Consider the following 22005-nt stretch of genomic DNA (forward strand, 5'->3'; position numbering starts at 1 on the left):
ATATTAGTTTTAGGATTATCGTTAAAACACGTATTATATTTTTGTTTATGCATTCGAGAATATAAAACAGTGCAATAATTGTTCAATAGTCTGGATCGTTAATATGGCAGAAATGCATTTGGGATCTGTTCCGTTGTATTTTACGCATTTGTCTTAGCAATCATTTACGCACTCTTTTCCAGCGCGCGCGTGTGGATTTAACTAATGGAGCGTTTCAGTCCCGTTGGTCGGTGTTTTAGAGATCCGTTCAAGTGGATTTTAGGAACAATGGAGGATCCCGGGATGCGGTAAATGGCAGTGACCGGTGACCTCTCTCACACTCGGGCAGGTCATCGCGCTTCAGTACGCGCAGCGGATAGAGCTCAGGATCACCGCTGAGAAAGTCATTCAGCAACAAGTGATGCGCTGAACTCATAGAGTTCTACATCCGAAAGTCAAATCGCACTGATTGATGAACATAGTTATTTGCAGAACGATTATTGAATAATCGTTCGGTTTAAATGAAGCCGCTGCAATATATCCAAGAAATATGAATAAAACGAAAACAAAGTAAGGAAACCAAAAAAACGAAATCATAGTTTTACATTATGTAGATTTTTTTTTTTCATGTTCATTATATTGTAGGTTACTTTATTGTAATGTGTCCCTGTTACAGAGTAGCCTAATTATTCATTTTAAGTAATAATTATTTATGTAATTATAGAGTTAGGGTAGAATTAGGGCTTGGTTTAAGGTTGGTTGCATGTAATTATGCATAATTTATAGGTATTACATGTAACACGTGTAACAAGGGCACATTAAAATAAAGTGTTACCATATTGTGTAATACATTGCTTTATAACAATAATAATAATAATAATTATTATTATTATTATTATTATTTGATAACCTGAAGTCGGCACACTGTTAAACTGCAGGCTTTCAGAGACCGAAACAAACGCGTTGAACTTGTTAAATCTAATTTAACGCTTCCTTCACTAACAGACACGAACGATTATGTATTTGAGTATTTTATTTTCTCTCCTATTATTATTATCAGGCTATTATTATTCCTATATAGGCCTATGTGAATGTATTTATTGCGGCTACTATACTTTATTAATATTTGTATTATGAATGATGATTATTATTATTAATAAATATAATTATTTTATGGTTTTATGGTTTTATTCTTTTTTATGGTTGTGCGCCCAGTTCATTTAGCAAGTTTGTGAGTTTTTTGGAGTCGTTCCGGACCCCACAGGCGAAAAGGCGAGACGCAACTTGGACTCTGGCGATCCGTTTTAATTGGGGATGAAATTCATTAGAGAAGACACCCATTTAAGACCTTTAAGTTTTCCACACATTTTAAAGGTATGAGAATGGATTAATGGCTTATAGCCAATGCTGAAATTTATTGCCTCTTTGAAATTTGTCCTGCCTGTCTAACGGGTGTCACAGGAAGCACTTAGAAAAATGAACAAATACAACAGATTCCTCAAGCTTAGAATGAAATGAAGCAAGTAATGGTTTATGCATCCTTTTTAATATTTTTTTTTTTTATAGCCTAATGAAATTTGAAATGATCTCTGTTCAAATATCGTAGGTTGATTTGAAATGAACTCAAGTCTGCTGTTTGTGCATTGTGAACATATTTACTCTCTGTTTGCATTCTCACACTTTGTGTGCATTTGAATGTGTGTTTTTCTCTTTTGGAATAAGATATGAAGTGATGCTAGGATCATCCTCTCACTTTTGAATGGAGGGAAAAAAATCAATTGTCTCCTTCCCCTTTATGGAAAGCATTTTGTTCTTTTAATTGAATGCTGCCTTCTTCTTTTTGTGTGTGTTGGGCCTAAGACTCCTCTGAAGTCTAACAGCCTTCTCTCTCCATTGTCAGAGAAACTGCTCCTAAAAAGGAAAGAAAGAAAGAAAAGAGCAGAAGAAAAAAAGATCTCTGTTTTTTTCTGTCTTGAGATTCAGTGCACAGGCTATTCAGGCCAGTTGATGAACTCCTTCAAAAAGTTTATTAAGGGTATGAAAACAATGTGGACTAAAGCTTTTGGGTTCGCAGGCAGACAGTTTATAAACTAGCGGCCATTGTGCCTCGAAGGCAGATGCATGAATACTTTTGAATGGGGGCTTCAAACTGACACGATGGGGCTGGACAGCAGCCTGTTTGGTGAAGAGGGCTTGTGGAAGAGACGAGCTCAGTGTGTTGTCTGCATTAATGTACATCTGTAGGGACTGGGGGTGAATCCCCACTCCAACACACTGAGATGGAAGCCACCAAGAGCTGTTTTTCCTTCCGGGCCTTGTCTCCTTGTTTTGCTGTGCTGCTATACCTTTTATTTCAGTGTGAGTAAAGTCATAAACGTCTTAAATGTCATAGATGTTTTTATTTGTTGGTCTGATCAATTCTGGTTCATGTTCATTTTTTACTCAAAAAAAAAAAAAAAAAAATTTGCAGATTTCTATTTTGTACTTGTAACTTGAAATATTTGAGTAAGCTAATTATGATCATGTAATCTCAACTTAAATATTTTTAGTACTTAAGAAGCTAATTCAATAAATGCTACCTTGCTAATTTGTAACACAATGCTTTGATATCCTTAGCATAGCAGAGCACTTGCTAAACGAGTACAGCAATATTAAACATTTAACTTTATCCACTCGTCACCGTTGATGGTAACCGAACCAACTTAACAGAAACTAGCATAACGAAACATTAAACACTACTAAATCTCCCATTTAACATTAATCTTGCACCAAAAACATTATATAACACTTAATTTTTGCATTTACTCTCCCTTTTGAGTGTCATGGCAAAGCATGCTGGGAAATAGAAATCCCAGCCCAGTTTCAGTTAAATTTAAGCTCATGAAACTCAAAACAAGGAAACAATTCAGATTACTAAAAATCTGAAAAGAAAAAGAAAGTTCTAAATACTCATAAAAATAATTTGTTTAATTTGAGTTGGCTCCACTCAAACCAATTTATTATTTTGAGCGTTACAGTCTTATGATGCATAAATGTTTATGTCATGATGACAAAGAAAGCTATTCATGAAGTCTGAGACTACTAGTGAAAATGCGCACTATTTGTACGAGTTATACTTATTTTCGGTGGCAGCGTTCACAGCATTAGAAAACCTGATGATCTTGTTCTCCAGTATTATTTGAGATTTTCCTCTATTTATCAGAAGCAAGAGAATCTATATACAGAGTCACATGTTACTCATTTGCTCACTTGATTAAAGACATATAAATAGCGCACAATGTTATTTCTCTATCCGACTGTAGAGTAAAGCGTGTGGTTGGCACTGGTAAAGAGATCCCAGTGTAGAGATGATCTGCATCAGACTGCAGTGAAGCACAAACAGCCCTCGCTCTGGCAGGTGTCAACATTAGCAACACAATCACCGCAGCGAGGCGGCTAACTTTAACTGTGTGAAAAGAGGAGCGTGAAGAGGTTACGGAGGGGAGGAGGGAGATTATGCTTTGAGACAGCTATTAGTGGGGATGAGGCTTTTCTAAACAAACAGCGGAGAGAAAGAAACCCAAGAAAAGATCAATAATGTGTTAGTTTTCTAGGCTAAGCCATGATGGAGCTCAAGTACCCATTTTTTTCTTTTTTATTATTATTATTACTTTTTTCATTCTCATTAGAGATGTAGGTCTTGATATTATTGTTATTGACAATCCAATTTGGGCGCAAATCATATTTGATATATTCAGCTGATTATTTGAGTTTGCTCTTTCATAGCTCAGTTAACTTTATATAAGTACATTTTTGACATACAGTAAGAGAGCTATCAAATATTTGTGAATAGAAGCTCATGTAATTTATTCCTGAGAATAAATGTGATGAGAAATGAGTTCATACTGAAGAAAACGATACCAAAATGTATTTAAAATACTTTTTATTTTTTTATTTGCTGACATATGGCTTGAGACTTACTGATATAAATATTATAATTAAACTAAACTTTATTGATCAATGCACATTTCTTAATATTAAGCCTAAAATGTGTTTTAATATCACTATTAGTATAAGAGTAGTATGATCTCTGTATAATATCAGTCTTTAAATGCACAATATTTAAAGTGTGCCTAAAGTGTACTTGCAATAGTTGAACTTCAGCACTATTTCAGGATAACTGAAGTGCATTAAGTACAAAATTACTTTAATTCCAATTTAGCAGACTTAAAGTATACTAATCTAGTATACCAACAGTAGGGTATTTAAGTACATAAATATGTAAATGTATTTGTAGTAGCCACATTTTAGTATGTTTATTTTTCACTAGGGTTTCTATTAGCTTTCCTACACTCTAAAAACTGCTGGGTTGTGTTAACCTAATTTTGGGTCAAATATGGTCTCACCCAACGTTGGGTTAAAAAATGCAATTTAAAAATGGACAAATTGCATTTTGGACAAAATCAAAAATGGACAAAAATGCAATTTAAAAATGGACAAATTGCATTGGTTACATTAAAAATGTAAACCAACGGCTGGGTTTGTCCATTTTTAAATAGAATTTTTAACCCAACGTTGGGTGAGACCATATTTGACCCAAAATTGGGTTAACACAACCCAGCAGTTTTTAGAGTGTAGAATTGCTGTCTAGGAAAAACAACCGACATATTAAAGAGATCTCATATTTTTCCTATTCCTATTGTGCATTCACCCTATTGCAATGGCCATTTTTGTAGAGCGCAGGACTTTTTGAAAACTTTAAGATTGGACAAATCCTGTAATCATAGGGGCGATCGGTCTCGGTCGGTGTCAAGAAAGTGTTGTTTCATGTTACAAAGGTTTTACTCAAAGGCGGGAGGAGATATTGGTTAAGGAATGAGTTGACATCAGGGTTGCATTCTCATGTAAGTGCTTGTGTTGACAAGAAAAACTATGTTTCCAAAAGTCATTTATCTATCTATCTTCCTATCTTCCTATCTATCTATCTATCTATCTATCTATCTATCTATCTATCTATCTATCTATCTATCTATCTATCTATCTATCTATCTATCTATCTATCTATCTATCTATCTATCTATCTATCTATCTATCTATCTATCTATCTATCTATCTATCTATCTATCTATCTATCTATCTATCTATCTATCTGTGCTAGTCTGGTGGGTCTTGACCGTGCCATTGGAAAGGACAAGAGTGCTCAGCGCTCTATAGTAGTTCCCATGGGGCTTTGACTCGATGTTTTTCCTAGAGTGAAGGCAATTTTGCTTTAATTGGTTGTTTTAGACTCCTTTCTTGTCACACACTCAGGATAGCTCTCCGAAAACAAATAGAAAGGAAAAGTGTCTCTTGTTTTCTCCAGGGTTTTATGTGAAGCACATTGCGAGGATTGTGATTGAATTGTCTGGCTCAGAAAAATGCTTCTTGTTGGATGTAATGATACTGAACGCAGAGCTTTATATTCATCGCAGATAATACGGATGATACAATGCGTGATGGGCATTGTTTTCACAAAAAGAGACATTTTCTCATTGTTTTGTAATTATGCATCTGAAAGCATAATGTTTAATTTTCAAAACTTGGTCATTTAGTCTGGTGTGATTTGAAAGCATGACTTCATGCACATTATAGACCTTATAATTGAAAGTAAGTTTCAATGCACTAAAAGTCTTTGAAATTTGCTGTATTATTAAAACAATGAAGCATCTACTCATACCAAACAGCGTAAATAAGTCTGCAAAAAAAATGATAAATGTATCAGTGTTTTTATAAAACTAGACCAAGAACATCTAAGATCTTTTCACCCATCCTCCATCTGTCAACATCAGATCGGTTTTACCCTTATAAACAAAGCGGCAGATTTTAAATAGTTGGCTTTGTTTTGATTGGATCTGGTGTCTCTTAAGATCTGTGTGGTCTATTATATTTGTGGTATATTTATATTCAACCACTGCTTATGAAAACATTCGGCACGTTGTGATTTCTTGACTGGGGATTCGCTTGAAATGCATGCCATGTTCAGTGACAGACATAACATTGGTTATTCTGTGTTAAAGAGTTTCTGTTTTCTTCACTATACCCATGTTAGAAGAAAACACAGGATCATAATAGAGCTAAATGCCTAAGAAATGTCTAAACCCCCCCCTGTGTCTCTCCACGTCTGCCATAGATGTCAAAGTTTTTGACAGTTGGCACGGACACCGGCGGATTATTGTCATCCCCCGTTACAGCAAGGCGTGTTAGAAAGTACAGCAAGCATTCTCTCTAATTTTATTACAATGGAGAAAATGCCCCACATAATGTGCAACACTAATTAAGTTTCGAGCCGTGTGCCCAGTCGCAGAGCTGATGAATTAGAGCCATTCACACCATGCTCGACTGCTTTAAAATCACCATTAGCTCATGCTACTTACGGCCATAACATCGCCCATTTTATGCTTTTGACCTGCTTCGCAAATGGATTCTTCATTATTTTCATGTAACGTGTGGCCGCTCGTTTTTTAAGGCTGTGCAGAAAGACAATAAACACGTTCCTAGAGTGTTGCAAATCAGAAATGTGTTTCTTCTTTCCACCAAGTTAAAAAATACGCCAGCGTGGACCGGTGAGCTCAGACACAGCGAGCGGTGAAGAGCGAGCAATCCCTGTGACTTCAAAGGAAAAAAGCCAAGCCTTCCATTTTTAACTAATGGGTTTATTTAAGGCGTCCCCTGTCGTGCCCTTCCTAGGGGAATGTACACTCTCATTTTGAAATGCCCTTACGGTCCAAAAGACACAATATAGAGTGCTGATCTCTGACTTTACCATCAGCTTCTGTGACTGTTCGCGGATGTAAACTCAAAAAACAGGAAATATTAAAGACCTCCTTATGTCCTGAAGAATGTATTGGGAATTTCATGTAGGCTAGTATGCATTGAATCAAAAGCGGAAAAAGCTAGGGACTGATGTTTGAAAGCAGACCCCCCCCCCAAAGTTTTTAATCATTAAATTACATTTCTTTTACTATCTCAATAGTATTAGACAGGAGTGAGAGAAATGTGAGACCTTTGCTGTAGTCTGCTGCTTCTCAGATGTTTTGTATGAGAAAAAGTCTGAAATCAAATGTGAAAGATCTCGATATGAACATTTCTCATTCATTTGGTAGGTAAAAACACTGTTTTTTTTTTTCATGCATTGCTCAAATTTGAGATTTTGGGCTTCAACAACATGTGTTATTTCAGGCCACTGGAAAGAAAACATCTGAAACAAACACTTAAAGGGATAGTTCACCCAAAAATGAAGACTGGGGTCCATCAACTGTCTGGTTACCCATATTCTTCTTCTTTTGTTCATACAGGTTTGAGTAAATGATAACAGAATTCTCATTTTTGGGTGAACTATCCCTTTAAGTGTTTATTTGATTACACATATCTAGTAGATTTCAATTTACAATTCATATCTTTAAAAGCTGTCAGAAATCTTCACTTCACTTTACATGCACTAAACCTTAGTTTTATTCCAATCTATATATTCTGAAGGTTTTTACAGAGGAGTTTGTTCACATAACATCGCCCTGATTTAAATAACATTTTATTTCTGGAAAATATGGTTAAAATTGATTTCTTTTTTCTTTTTTCGGGAGATTTTTAAGAGAAATTTTAGCATACATAGATGAAACGTAACATTTCCAGTACATCTCTTGAGCTTTTGAAAGAGCAACCTATGGGTCATCCATGCTAGTTTCGTACCTTCCAGGAATAGCATCTTTTGATAAGGATAGATTAACAATTGGTATGGAAATTAGATTTTTTTTACCCATAATATCTTTTGGGAGAATTTTTTTTGGCGATATTCTCCTCCAGAGTGAACTCACACTGAGTTTTGACTGTACTATATAACCACTTTATGATGAAAGAATTATATGCCTTGACTCCGAAGCCGTCCTTCAGGCACATATCTCAATCCTTGAGTGCATTCTGTCTCCTACCTAAACTCCATCCTTTTACATTCTGGATAAAATAAACAGGCGCTTCTCAGAGCTCAGAGTTAGTATTTGATTTCCTGCATTGCTTTTTCCCTTCACAGCCCTCTGAAGGGGCTTCTGCACTATTGGCACGGACCCCTTGGGTTCCCTTTTTTGCTTTGTGGTCCTTCTTAATTTCATTACTTTAGCTGTGACCTTAATTAGCAGGGACCTAACCCCAGGAAACAAAATCCCATTTTGAATGTAGAGAATGTAGAGGAAAGTTAAGCCTCGCTCCCTCGGAACAGAGGTAGGTAGGGTGACCCTCAAGAAAACGGCTTGGGGAAGCATCCTCCATTTCTCATTTCTCTCGCTCCCTGTGGTGACAGGAATTCAAAAGGACTCAGTTCGAAATTTTCCTGCAAAATTGAATTTTTGAGAAATTCTACGCAACGTCAGATTTTTAAGTTCTCTCAACTATTGTCTTTAAAAAATTGTTCTAAGTAACACTACTTTGTTTTGTCCATTTGAATTTGTCCGTTCACTAAATTCAGCTAATAAATGCTACAAGGCAACTACAGATTTCCTGTTCACCAAATTTTAATTTAATAGTTTAATAACAGTTTTGAAAAGTCAGCAAACAGCAAACCAATAATCTTATATTATTCATAATTTATATGTTTATTAATGCTGCAATGCAAGCTCGGAACTCGCAAACTCTTAACATTTGAGCAATTTTGTTCAGTTTAAACTTTTGTTGGGACTAGTTTAAACTAGTTGGGACAACATTTCGGGGGAATTCTGTGTTTTTATATGTAGTAATTCACATTTCTTAGTATTTGTGACTCGAAAGGGCCCTGGAAAATATAGTTGCTTTCCTTAGATTGTGTATATAACGAAAAATGGCTTCTTCTGTGAATTTTTCTCCCCACAGGTGAACTGAATCAAAATGTAATTAGGACGTCAACCGCTAAAATGATATGGAAACTAAGACGATGTTTGCAAGATCAGTTGTTTTAAAGGGGCACTAAAAATATTTTTAGAACAGAGATTTTAGTTTTAGGAAAGTTTCTAAAACAAAGAAAAGTACTGAAAAAATAACGGTGTAGAATGAACTTTGAAACTTCAGAAATTGCTAGTAAATTTCACAAATAATTACAAAGGAACTGCAGTTTTTTTGTGAAATTAAAAGTGAAATGTGAAATTTTAAGCTAGAAAGAGCTAGTATTTTAAATACTCTACTAATCGTTGGTTTATTTACAACTTAAAAAAAAAAAAAAAAAAACACTAATAAAATTTGTAAAACAGATGATGTGACTCCTCACTGAAATTTGTATCCTGATGATATGATTTTGCAGTGAATAAAACGAAATGCAAAAGAGTATAGGTTTCTTTATCGGTCTTTTGGACTCCACTGTATATTTGTATCGATGTTTTATGTACAAAATCCTGCCGTTCAAGTCCTTCACGCTCATATTTCGGCACGCCTGTCCCCTGGCACTGGGGCATAGGGAGTCAATATGTCAGCATTTATCGATACCCCACTGAGCTACGCGGGGTTGTCAGGGCCCTATTCAGGCACTAATGGCCCCCTGAGGTGCAGCGTCTATGCAGGCTGAAAGCGCGAAGGGGCCCGGGGCCCAGCCTGTTGTTGGACGTTAGGCGTGTGTTCCTATGGCCGCCCTGCGCCTTCACCCACATGACAAGAGCTATAAAAGACCAACGCCTTAGCTGCTTCTTCTGCGCCTCTCTTAAACCTCTTTTTTCAACCTCTCTGAAAGAAAAAAAGCTCTAATTGTTTGTTGTGGGAGCCAAAGATTATAGACCCTCCCCTCCTTTTGCTCCTTTTCCCTTTCGTCTATTTTCTTTGGGCTCGTCTTTCTCTCCGCCGCTCTCGTCATTTCTAAAGGATGTGATTTTTATCCCGAATGTTGTGAAAAGGGAAGCAAAAGAGGAACGTTCCTGTGAGACTGCTTTTGACAATGGCAATGAGACACAAGAGACTGTTCAACTAAAGCTCGCATTGGAATCGTTGACTTTCATAGGCTACCTTGTATAAATATTAACTTTTAACTCCGATAGCAGAAGTCTGAAGCAACTTTCGACTGCCTGATAAAGTATAAATTCTCTTTAGCATTAGGAACAGGGCATGCAACTGAAAATTGGATTGTTAACAAGAGTTATGTTTGGGCCGGAGGCTTATATTTATTTGACCTAATAATGCAATAGAGCAACTCAACACGTTTTCGAGTGGTCAAATACTTTCATTTGTATTTATAAAGCAAGTGCATTATCTAAGTCTGTCAGTCAAACTTGCAAAATCCTTTGTTTTTATGTTTTATTCTAACTTGTAATGCATGTAAACGCCTTGATGACATTGGCATTGTTTCTTTCCAGTATTGTCTCTCATATATGTCTTTAGTATCTGAATTGTTGAAAAGATGAGATGGATTGGAGGGCAAATGCAGACATCTCCTGCTTCTCCAACAGTTCTCCTGAAGAAAAAGCTCTTGTAGTTGCCGTTTCAGAAGAAATCTCAACAATGCTGTTCAAAAGCCAGATCTCAGATCTTAATTTTTCTTAATTTTTCAGATCTTAATCCACTTTTACTCAATGTATCTCAGCAATTCTCTCATTTGCATGCATTTTTTAAAGACGTGCATTTTGGGAGAAACTTGAAGTGAAGCGATTGCTAACTGAACTAAGAATGAGCAACCTTCCTTCAGGGATTCTCTTTTCATTGCGAGCATGCAATATGTCATCATAGTGTATGTATATGTATATGTATTTGTTAATCCAAGTCTTTTCATGGCCTTTTAAAAAAAAAAAATGTTGCTGTTTGAACATTTCGTCAGATTGCCTTAACCCTGTGGGGGCAGGACCGGAAAAGTACGTTCAAGCTCCGTCTTCAACAATGCAAATTTTTCTGTCAGTTATTTGATCTCGCTGCTTCTCCACCTCCCTCTCCCACCGTAGGCACACCAGTATCAAAGGTTCAATCCCTAAACAGACCTGAGGAAACACGCAGAGTTTTATATTCAGGCCGCGAGCCAGAGAGATTGCAAAGAGAGGCAGATGGATGTCAGAGATATCAAATCAGATCGCACGGCGAAAACTCGGCTCATTACGGGCTGTTCGGCATTATGATTCCCCTCTCCTCCTCCTGGAGTGACAAAAAGTATAATTGCTCCAGTGACTCTCACAAAGGCATGTACAAAATAAACATGTAAACAAAAATTAAGCAGGGACGCTGTTATTTTTGTCCTGTGGGAATGTGGGGGGTTTAGGAAGATGCCGAAGGAAGAAAAGGGGGAAGATGTGTTGTCAGTTACACTCAACTGGTGTCATTTGCAGCTCCGAGGCTGGTCCTATTGAATGCCTGTAAAATAGCAAGCGTAAGACTTGATTGTAATTATGCTGGAACTAATATGCTTTTCAAAATGAGCCATTATGAGCTAATGCCGCACTGCAAAAAGCCCTGTCTGTTTTTGTCACTCTGTCTTGGGTAGTTTGCAAGGTACAGCTGATATTGAGGACATTGGTTACGGTATTAAAAAAAAAAGGCTGCATAGAATTTTGCCGTAATGTTGAGCTAATACTGATTCAAAGGCAATCTTAGCAGATGAGGTTGGAGACGCCTCTACCTCCTTCTCACTGTGTCATGGAGGCTTTTTATTATCCGCCATCCCTGACTAATTCCTGGGATTCTGATGATGTCAAAAGCTGCACTTTGAATTCTGGCTCAATCGTGCTTTTCAATTGTCTTTTTTTTTTTTTTCCTATAAGGATCTTTGACATCCTTTTAGGATCTTAGGTTTGGTAATGATATATCGCACTCTATTTTCAGATGAGCTGCGCAAATCACTTTTGATGCTGTTGGGTGATATAATTAAAACGACATAGATAGATCATGAGGACAAAGAGACTGTTTTTAGCTGGGATTTAGTTATCCATGAATGTGTTTCGCTTACAAAAAGGTACTGTGGCATATAACGTGGTACAGTGGTGTATCAGACCATGCTACTAAATGAGAAAAGTAACATGGTACTTATTTTTTTTAATAGGCCAAACAATTTTGATTTAGCCAAATTTGTTGTATTAAAAGGATAGTTCACCCAGAAATTAAAATGTTGTCATCATTTACTCACCCTCATGTTGTTCCAAACCTGAATGAGTGTCTCTATTCTGTTGATGGAACACAAAAGAAGATATTTTGAAGAATGCTGGTAACCAGAGAGTTGACGGTAGCCATTAACTTCCCTACTATGGAAGTCAATGGCTAATGTCATTTTTTTGGTGAACTATCCCTTTAACTCACTGATTACTTTTTTTTAAAAGCCCTTAGAGGAGAGAAGGAATGTCTTGTGGCTATTTGAGGTTCTTTATTGGCATCGAGGGTTCCATGATGGACCTTTAACATTCATGGAAGCTTTCCATTGGACAAAAGGTTCTTTATAGTGGAAAATGATTCTTTAGATGATCAAAATGGTTCTCTTAAGAACTGTTCATTGAAAGATTCTTTGAGAACCCAAACTGTTTCTTCTATGTGACATTGCTGCAAAAACATACATAAAAGAGTATGCAAGCTACTTAAAATGGGAAATATAAGCACAAAAACAAATCAATACACAAGATGATTTCATACAGTAGTCTTTTATTCAACAGTTAAATAGATAGGACTTTTGTGATATGGTCACATTACTATTAAAAGGATAGTTCACCCAGAAATGAAAATTTTGTCATCATTTACTCACCCTCATGTTGTTCCAAACCTGAATGAGTGTCTCTATTCTGTTGATTGAACACAAAAGAAGATATTTTGAAGAATGCTGGTAACCAGACAGTTGACGGTAGCCATTAACTTCCCTACTATGGAAGTCAATGGCTAATGTCATTTTTTTTGGTGAACTATCCCTTTAACTCACTGATTACTTTTTTTTAAAAGCCCTTAGAGGAGAGAAGGAATGTCTTGTGGCTATTTGAGGTTCTTTATTGGCATCGATGGTTCCATGATGGACCTTTAACATTCATGGAAGCTTTCCATTGGACAAAAGGTTCTTTATAGTGGAAAATGATTCTTTAGATGATCAAAATGGTTCTTTTAAGAACTGTTCATTGAACGATTCTTTGAGAACCCAAACTGTTTCTTCTATGTGACACTGCTGCAAAAACATACATAAAAGAGTATGCAAACTACTTAAAATGGGAAATATAAGCACAAAAAAAAAATCAATACACAAGATGATTTCATACAGTAGTCTTTTATTCAACAGTTAAATAGATAGGACTTTTGTGATATGGTCACATTACTATTAAAAGGATAGTTCACCCAGAAATGAAAATTTTGTCATCATTTACTCACCTCAAGTTGTTCCAAATCTGAATGAGTGTCTCTATTCTGTTGATTGAACACAAAAGAAGATATTTTGAAGAATGCTGGTAACCAGACAGTTGACGGTAGCCATTAACTTCCCTACTATGGAAGTCAATGGCTAATGTCATTTTTTTGGTGAACTATCCCTTTAACTCACTGATTACTTTTTTTTAAAAGCCCTTAGAGGAGAGAAGGAATGTCTTGTGGCTATTTGAGGTTCTTTATTAGCATCGATGGTTCCATGATGGACCTTTAACATTCATGGAAGCTTTCCATTGGACAAAAGGTTCTTTATAGTGGAAAATGATTCTTTAGATGATCAAAATGGTTCTCTTAAGAACTGTTCATTGAAAGATTCTTTGAGAACCCAAAATGGTTCTTCTATGTGACATTGCTGTAAAAACCTCCATTTAGCACTTTTTTAAAAGTGTTTGCAAGCTACTTAAAATGGGAAATATAAGCACAAAAAAAAAAAATCAATACACAAGATGATTTCATACAGTAGTCTTTTATTCAACAGTTAAATAGATAGGACTTTTGTGACATGGTCACATTACTGTTAAAGGGATAGTTCACACAAAATGTAAAAAAAAAAACTCTCTGCACACAAAAGACTTCAATGTTGTTTAAAACCAAATGTTCTTTAAAATATCGTTTGCATTCCTCAGAGGAAAGAAATGCACACTAGTTTGGAACATGAAGGTGAGCAAATGATGACAGTATTTTAAGTTTTGGGTGACCTATCCCTTTAAGTCAACGTAAACGGTTGAGCTAAATGTGTATGTTGGCTTAACTGTTGCAGATAATGGGCCCTAAATGGACAAGATTTGGCTTTAGTAATTCATGCATCCAAGAAGCAGAGAGGCTTCTCGTAACGGTTTATCTTCTTCTAGCCCTCTGCTCCAAAAGGGTTTGGTTTTTAAATGAAATACAATCTAAAATTCGTCAGAGCAATATGTACGCACCTGATTTTGTTGCAAATTAAATACTCGGCACAAAGTCAACATTTCGTTAAAGATCACGTCGGGCCCTGGAGGAAAAACATTCAGGCTGTAGCACAGAATGAATGGAACGTAATTAGGCTTTAATTGGCTGATAAATGAGCAGAGGACTTTATCAATATCCCCAGAACCCTCAAATAGAATTACAGCTCGGTTATTGTGCGGAGGATTAGTCAGGATGTACCTTATTGTTTTAAAACAGGGAAGAGTTCTTGTGAATTGACCTCACATCTTCTTGGGCTTAAAGTGCAAATTAACTGCTGCTTTTTTTTGGTCCCCTGATTACGGTGGTTATTGTGCATTTTAAACAAGGAATGAAAGCCATATATATTATGAAGCAATGGTGATAATTTAGTTTATAATAATAGAGTTCAAACTTTCATATACATTCAGCCATCTCATTTTGCACTTGAACAGTCATCCTCCACGCTTACATTAGCAGCTAGCAGAGACCATATGCTTGTAGTACATTACATGACTGCCATAACCTATCTGAACCCATTTGGGGCTTCTGTTCCCTTGATAAAAGCTAGCATCCCAATCAGTGGATCACTTCGGGACAGAGTGTATCGTGCCCCTCTCACTGCTCTATCTCTGCCAGCATCTGTTTCATTACCATAATCCTTTGCTGTTGTCAGGGGGCCTGTTGACCTTCAGTCTTGGGCTCGCAAGACGGCTGAGCTGGAGCTTGTGAGACGGCAACAACAACCTGAGTTTTGTTTCTGAGTTTTGCCCCTTGATTACATGTGTTTTGAAAAAAATATTTCAGTACAAAAGACGTGCGGTGGGATTTGATACGGTTACAGTATGTTTGTAAGTTAAAGCAAAAAGTCTTTGATGTGTCCAACGTGTGGACAGAAAGAAAACAAAGAGGCGTGAGGACAGGGTACGCTGACAGAATCTTGCCTCATGAATCATGTGGCGAAACTGTGCAATGAAACAAAAATCACAGCGGCACGTCTCTCCCTCCCCCTCAGGATGCCGAGGTGACTTTGGAAAGTGATCCGTAGACCACTGCGCCAGTCTCAAGTGTTGTCATGGTGTGTTAGCAACAAATCGCTCTGGCGCATCCTCATGAAAACCAACAAAGGGATATCCAGGATATGTACATATTCAACTTTGTATATTCAAGATTTTTTTTTTTTTTTTTTTTTTTCGTGTGCTGGAGTGCCAGGCAGTGTTGTAAAAAAATCAATCTTTATTAAATGGGGGAAGATGGAGGAATTGATTTAATGAATGCGGACTCATGTCCTGCGGTCGCATGTAATCCATTGAGAATCATTGAGCCAGAGCTTGGGGAGACAAAAAGACATTCTGTGAAGACTGCTCGAGTGGTCTGTAATGATAGTCTCCATATAATCCGCTAATTCCTTGTTTAATTAAACTCCAGAGCCGGTCTGGAGAATGCAGCAGTTTGGTTCGTCTTGAAGCGGTTGCATTGCGGAAGGTTTTTTTTCTTCTGTTGTTGATGTCGTTGCACCATATACTTGCACATGCACCAAGAAGAATGCATTAGTAAATGCACAAAACCCTAGATTGTTTTGTCTTTTATATTTATTATTTCCATGTGCATCCACGTGTACTAGAAAGGATGCATTTCTTGATACACAAGTATGCACTAACATAGTTTTGTTGATAATTGTAAATTTTGCTTCTTCTATTGTGCAAGTAAACTGACATGCACCAAGAAGAATGCATGCATGGATACGCAAGCATGCACCAAATCACTTGTACGCCTGCAGTTTGGTTCTTTTTATTCTTATGGTTGCATTGCGTTAGGTGGTTGTTTTTCCTCTATTGTCAGTTTCAAGTGCACCCAATACTTGCACATGCACCGAGAAGAATGCATTCGCCGATACGCACGGACACACTCGCACGCCCATGCACATACTAATATACACACACTTTCGCACTCCCACAGGCCTTTTTGTAACCTCTTTTCCTGGCAGCCTATCAGCCATAGAAGAGGCCTGGCAGATGGGGGTTTGGGAGAGATGATCAGGCTCTGGTCTGGCAGAAGGAAACAGAGATGCAGGAAAACTCGTGTGAAGTGGTCCAGGGTGCAGGAACCTGCTGATCAGCAGTGGGCAGAGAGCGCGCACGATGGCTCAAAGGAGATTTGTCTCCGTCGTGGCAGCTGTGGCGTTGCGGGGGAAGGAGCTCGAAGCCCTTCTTTTCTGTCTTTCCCCCATGGATGATGCAAGACCAAAGGGCCTGGAGCAAGACTCAAGCTACGCTGCTTGTTAGCACTCATGCGTTTTAAGAAAGCAAATGTAGAAGTGTGATTTTTGTGACAGGACCTTTCACAAGCTTTCTGCTGCCGTGAATAGATATACAGAGGTGGCTCACAAATAAAGTATGATGCAATTTTAGAATCAATTATCATGGTAATGTATTTCAGTAATATATCTTAACACACTCCATATCTCTCCTTACAAACGCTCCTCTTGGCTCGGTCGTAGTAGTGTTCGTCTTTGTGCCGGGGAAATTCTCCTCTGGCTAAAATGCAAACTGCCAACTGCGATCTGCACTTGTCTTTGACTGCATGCCTGAAAAAAAAAAAAAAAAGTAATGTAAAATATGTTGTAATATATTTTGAACACTAGCTTGAAACACAAAGGGAGGGATTCAATGGCCCAGAAGTCTCATACATTCTTATTTCAAACACTTGCTCTTAGGAGTTAGCCCCAGGCCGCTGAAGAGAGAATAAGGCCGACGTGCTAGAGCAAGGTGTCTGGTGTAGATTACCCTAACCCTCACAGTTACGTCCCCCAGGCCTCTCCAGGGCTCAGTGGCAGGATTATGTGTCTGAAGACTTCTCCCATATGAATAAGACCCAATAAAACGGTATCTAGCACTCCATTGACACGTCGCGATAACGGAAGCATTAATATCGTCGTGATAGCCGGTCGTTTTCCGTTGACAAATGTGCCGGTATACTGCCGCTTAAAGATGACAGCTGAGGTTTTTAATTGCTGTATGCATCACATTTTTTTAAATAACGTGGTATTTTTTTTTAAAGCTCGTGCTGATTTTCGAAGCCACTCAAAGACTTGTTTCCAAACTGTGCACACAGGTAATCGTACGGACGAGGGTTCAGATATAGAGTCGGAGCCAGACCTGCCCCTGAAGCGGAAACAAAGACGCAGCCGTACCACCTTCACGGCGGAGCAGCTGGAGGAGCTCGAGAAGGCCTTCGAGAGGACACACTACCCCGACATCTACACCAGAGAGGAGCTCGCACAGAGGACCAAACTGACCGAGGCTCGTGTACAGGTGAGATACGCCCACTTGCACGGATAGTTGTATTTCCCCTGGACAGTTTTGCAATTGACCTTGAATGTATTACGTTTGAGTACTATCACATTTGTTTTACCGCCTGTTGGAGTCGTTTCTTCTCTTGTCATCCACATGGCTCTGTCTATTGGCGGTGTTTGTTATATTTATTTATTCTGCAGAGACTAATTGTTTGACCTCCGGGAGTACATCACTCTTGGTCAGATGTCAGTTGGAGCCCTATTACTTTCACTCCGAGTCTTTGGGACGCTTCCTGACAGTTTGTGAACCCTATAGTTTTATGTAACATCGCAAAGCAAATACAGTAGAATTATAGCAGCAGCTGCACTCCGAACTAGTGGGAGACAAAAAGAGGGATGGGGGAAAAAGAGAAGGGAAGAAAGAGGAACAGACAAAATGCATTCCTGATGGATTTCTCATCTCTTCCCTTGGCCGGCGATCGCTTCCCAGCACTTGAAAGCTGGCCGCTACTTGTAAATCCCTCTACATATCAGAAAGGATCCCTCTGGTTTACTCTGGGGACTCTGTTCCCTGACAACAACATTAATCAATCAAGCACTTGTAAAAGACTCGGCAAGGTGGGGGTCGGGGGTCTAGGTTTCTCCAAACTCACCCCGACTCATGTCGTCCTCCGTAGATCTCGACAATCTATCCTTAGGTTCCTCACCAGAACATAAACATAGGCAGGGTAACTGATTCAACATATGTCTTTGTCTGTCTCTTAGCATTCAAGAAAGAAGACATATGTGTCTAAATGGTTGCTTCCACACTCTTGGGAGAATGTTGAGAGATTTATGCTATGCCTGTTTTCTTGCAATATTTCACACATGATGTGTTTAGGGGACCGATTTGCATTGATTGTAGGTTTATGTCTGCTAAGCTCTGGTGTATGTAAAAGCATTCATTATTACTTAAACAGCATTGCAGAAGATTGTGGCGTCTTGGGGATTTCTAAAGGGTGAAATGTGAAAGTCCCGAGTTAAAATACTAGACTTCTTGGTCTTATGTTCATTATCATCACTGCTAACATGGATGGTAGATCCATATTAGCAGTGATGATAATGAGCGTATGACCAAGAATGTGAAAAAACACCTCTAATTGGTCAATGAAAAGCCACATGGTTGTCAAAGACAGGCGTCTTCTGTTCCAGCATGTTATGGCACAGAATGAGCCATATTTGTAGGTCAATTGTGCATTTCTTGGCCCGCAAGAATCCCTGGGGGTGCTTGGTGTATTTATGGTAACTGATGTAAATGACAAGAGATAGAACCAGAAGAAAACCTTGAACAAGGCAGAATAACGAAAAGGACATATCTCCCCCTCCCACATAATAGGGTTAAAGGGATATCATGTGAAAAGCTGAGGTATTCGAGTCATGGATATAATTTGTTAATGCAATTTTTCTCATAATCTAATTCTGGAACACTTTGAAAATCTCCAAAGGTCAACTCAAACTGAATCTTCCAAAAAGGTCACCCTAAGAAAGTGACTCTGGTTAAGCACAGTAAATAACAGCCATAGGTCTTCAATGTTGTTCGGCGCTTGGTCCAGTGTTTAGGGGGGATTGTGCCATTCCTCTGTGGAGTCTATTGTAAATGTTCTTGCCCTCCCCAAATCTGCCCCCCCTCCAAATGGGGATTTCATGTGGTTTTGCCACTGACGTTTAACTGTTGAAAGAGTCAGTCTGGTGGAGTACTCATGTAGATTTACTCATAAAAGTGCAGTTCATCACAGCTCACACTTTGACCTCCCATTGGACTGACAATAAAGGGCGCTTGATGCGTTTAACCCACCCAAAACACTAATTCAGTGAGGTGTGCGAGTTTGGCACGAGACCCAACAAGACATTCCACCACTCGTACATGCCAAGTTATGCCAGCTGCATTGGCAGAGACTTTTTCAAGTGTTCTGATAAAATATGACATGCTGTTTCATGGCAAGAATGCAGTCTTCTTCATGTAGTTACCATTAGGGGGGTTTCGCACAGTTTCACACTGGTTTGGCTTCGGGTATGACGGCAGGTTTCTGTATAGAGATTCCTTCCAGGCCAGAGTGAGATCAGACCTTTGGCCCGGCTGGTGACCTGCTCCGCCACAGCTGTGCACACCCATCTGGCAGATGTCAGTGTAGTGGAGAAGAGGGCATTGGGGTGAGACAGGGGCCAAAAGAGGGGCCTCTCCACCACTGGATCATCAACTCCAGAGCGTGTTAGAAAACCCTCCTTCTGCAGTCTTGAGGCAATGCATGGAAAGTAAAATGAAGAGCATGGTTGTGCACCATTCAGAATTAAACTAAGAATGCCTTTTCAATTCCAAAATTTGAATTGAGGTAGCAAACAGGATACAGAATTCCAGTTTAAATCTGAATGTATGGAAGTACTAGATTTTTTAATTAGACTTTAAACATTTGGTTTTCAAAGCCGTGATTGAAAGTTTTGAAAATGGTTCAAATGCCTTGAAGTTTGATTGGTTTGAATGTTAAATTTATAGATCTAAATTGTATTTAGTTTATATATTTCTTAATATTTAACCAAATAAATGTGACTAGTGTGTCCTGTTTTGAATTTCTTTGAATTGCAATTGAATACATTTCTCTTCCTGTCATTCCAACTTCCTGTGGGATGTGCCCAATTCAATTCAAATGCACACTCATGAATTTAAAGGAAGCCAATTCTACAATTCCGAATTTTGCTCAACTCTGTTAAAGAGTATATAGAATATAAATTGATCATGTTTGATTTTTTTTTTATCCTCAATTTAGTTTTAGCTAACATTTTTGTTGTATTGGTGAATGTTGTGAAGTTATTCCTAAATTGTTCTAAAAAGTTAACAACAGATGATCATGTATCTATCATGTATCACATTCTATTTATCTAATTATGATAAATTACTGCACCAATTGAGATTTTCCTGTTATTTGAAGATCTCCATCCTGTCCATCTTCATTGAGACCTTAGCACATCCAGCAACCCCAACCTTCCTCAGATCCTCTGTGGTTTTATCTGACAAATCAGGTAATCCAGACCATATCTCTCCCAGTTCAGTTTCAGTTTGGTTTTATGGAAGCGGGTTGTTAAAGGGTTGTGACAGGGTTATGTAGCCTAGCAGAATCTTTCTCCCCGTGGCTTCACAATCCTGCTGCTTTACTTCCATGAGGTGAATGAGCACCACATTAATGCCATGTGACATCTGAGAAAAGCCAAGCCACTGCTCAGACCATTAGCAGAAGGAGACGATTTTACAGGCCATTCTCAGTGTGAGCTTGGTGAAACAAAGAGAGAATTTTCAACCAGCTATGGAGAGGCAGAAAGGCTGGTGATTGTTATAAATCATCTACGATTAAGTGAATTCTGTTCTAATTCAGTCTGAAGTTAGCAAGTTAGCAGTCATAAGAGAGCCACGCTGCTAGCTCCTGCTTTCTGACATAGATCCCCCTTTCACAAGCAGTGAGCATTTTCCATGCAGCCATTATAGTTAGTAGAATCTAATAAGGTCTAAGCATTTCCTTTTATGAAGCGTAGAAATCAATTTGGCAGGAAGTTGATTCTCTTACCTGGGAGTTTTCGGTTTTAACGCTAGCATTTTAATGCTAACTGCTAGGAGGCTATGAAGGGGAGGCTGTGTAGTTTGAGGTGTTGGCCAGGATATAGCTGAAGATATTTAGCATTTAAAGTGCATAGAATGTATTAATCAAAAATAAAAAGATGGGGAAGATAGTAAAAAATGTAGTGCACTTTGTAAAGGCATTATGTTTTGATGTTGTCTCTTTATGGTTCCTCTACAGTTTTTATAATGCATACTGCATGCAAACTTGTGGCAATATTCCATATATTATTCCAGCAATTCCTTGCACCCTAAGACCAGGAAAATGTGAGCAAGAAAATCCCATCCAGCCCAACAGGCAACTCTGTTCCTGAGAGTCTTAGCTTGTGCACCATAAAAGAATAAATAGGATTTATGAAGACTGTAAAGAGTAAAATTGTTGCAATGCATCAGTGAGAATGTTCTAACAGTTTCGCATTATTAGAATTTAAATTACTTTCTTTTAGCCGCTTTGTGTTCGTTGATTCTTATCTAAGTAATCCCAGTCTCCTTTTTGCAATTCGCGTTCCCAGTAATGTTAATTAGCATAGCGCCAGACAGAGAGAAAGAGAGCGAGAGAATTCAAGCAGGCCACAGAAGAAAGAGAAAAAGATGATTGTTTGATGTAGTCAACACATTGCTTGTTAGACTGAATCGCATTTGTTGGTATAAAAACAGATGTCGCCCATGTTTAATGTTTATTCCTTTGAAACACGAGGTGATCGGCCTGAAACCTTTTAAAAGCTTCCCTTAACAAAATTTTCCTAAAGAAGAAACAGATTTCAGAGACTGTTGTCGTGTCCAAGTCTATCCTGGATTTACGGGCGACTGTGACAGTGACTCATGGAGTGCA

The 22005-nt window shown here is 38.2% G+C and overlaps 1 protein-coding gene across 3 annotated transcripts in view; it reads left to right on the forward strand.

Moving 5' to 3' along the window:
• Window positions 1–22005, forward strand: part of pax7a (paired box 7a) — a 62665-nt gene that overhangs the window by 8380 nt on the left and 32280 nt on the right. For all 3 annotated transcript variants that reach the window (XM_084395733.1, XM_084395734.1, XM_084395735.1), the window contains exon 5: window positions 17350–17549. In XM_084395733.1, coding sequence (XP_084251859.1) covers window positions 17350–17549 — 200 coding nt within the window. The remainder of the gene's footprint in view (window positions 1–17349; window positions 17550–22005) is intronic.

The sequence above is a fragment of the Rutilus rutilus genome (assembly GCF_951802725.1).
Source record: "Rutilus rutilus genome assembly, chromosome: 22".
NCBI classification, from domain to species: Eukaryota; Metazoa; Chordata; class Actinopteri; order Cypriniformes; family Leuciscidae; genus Rutilus; species Rutilus rutilus.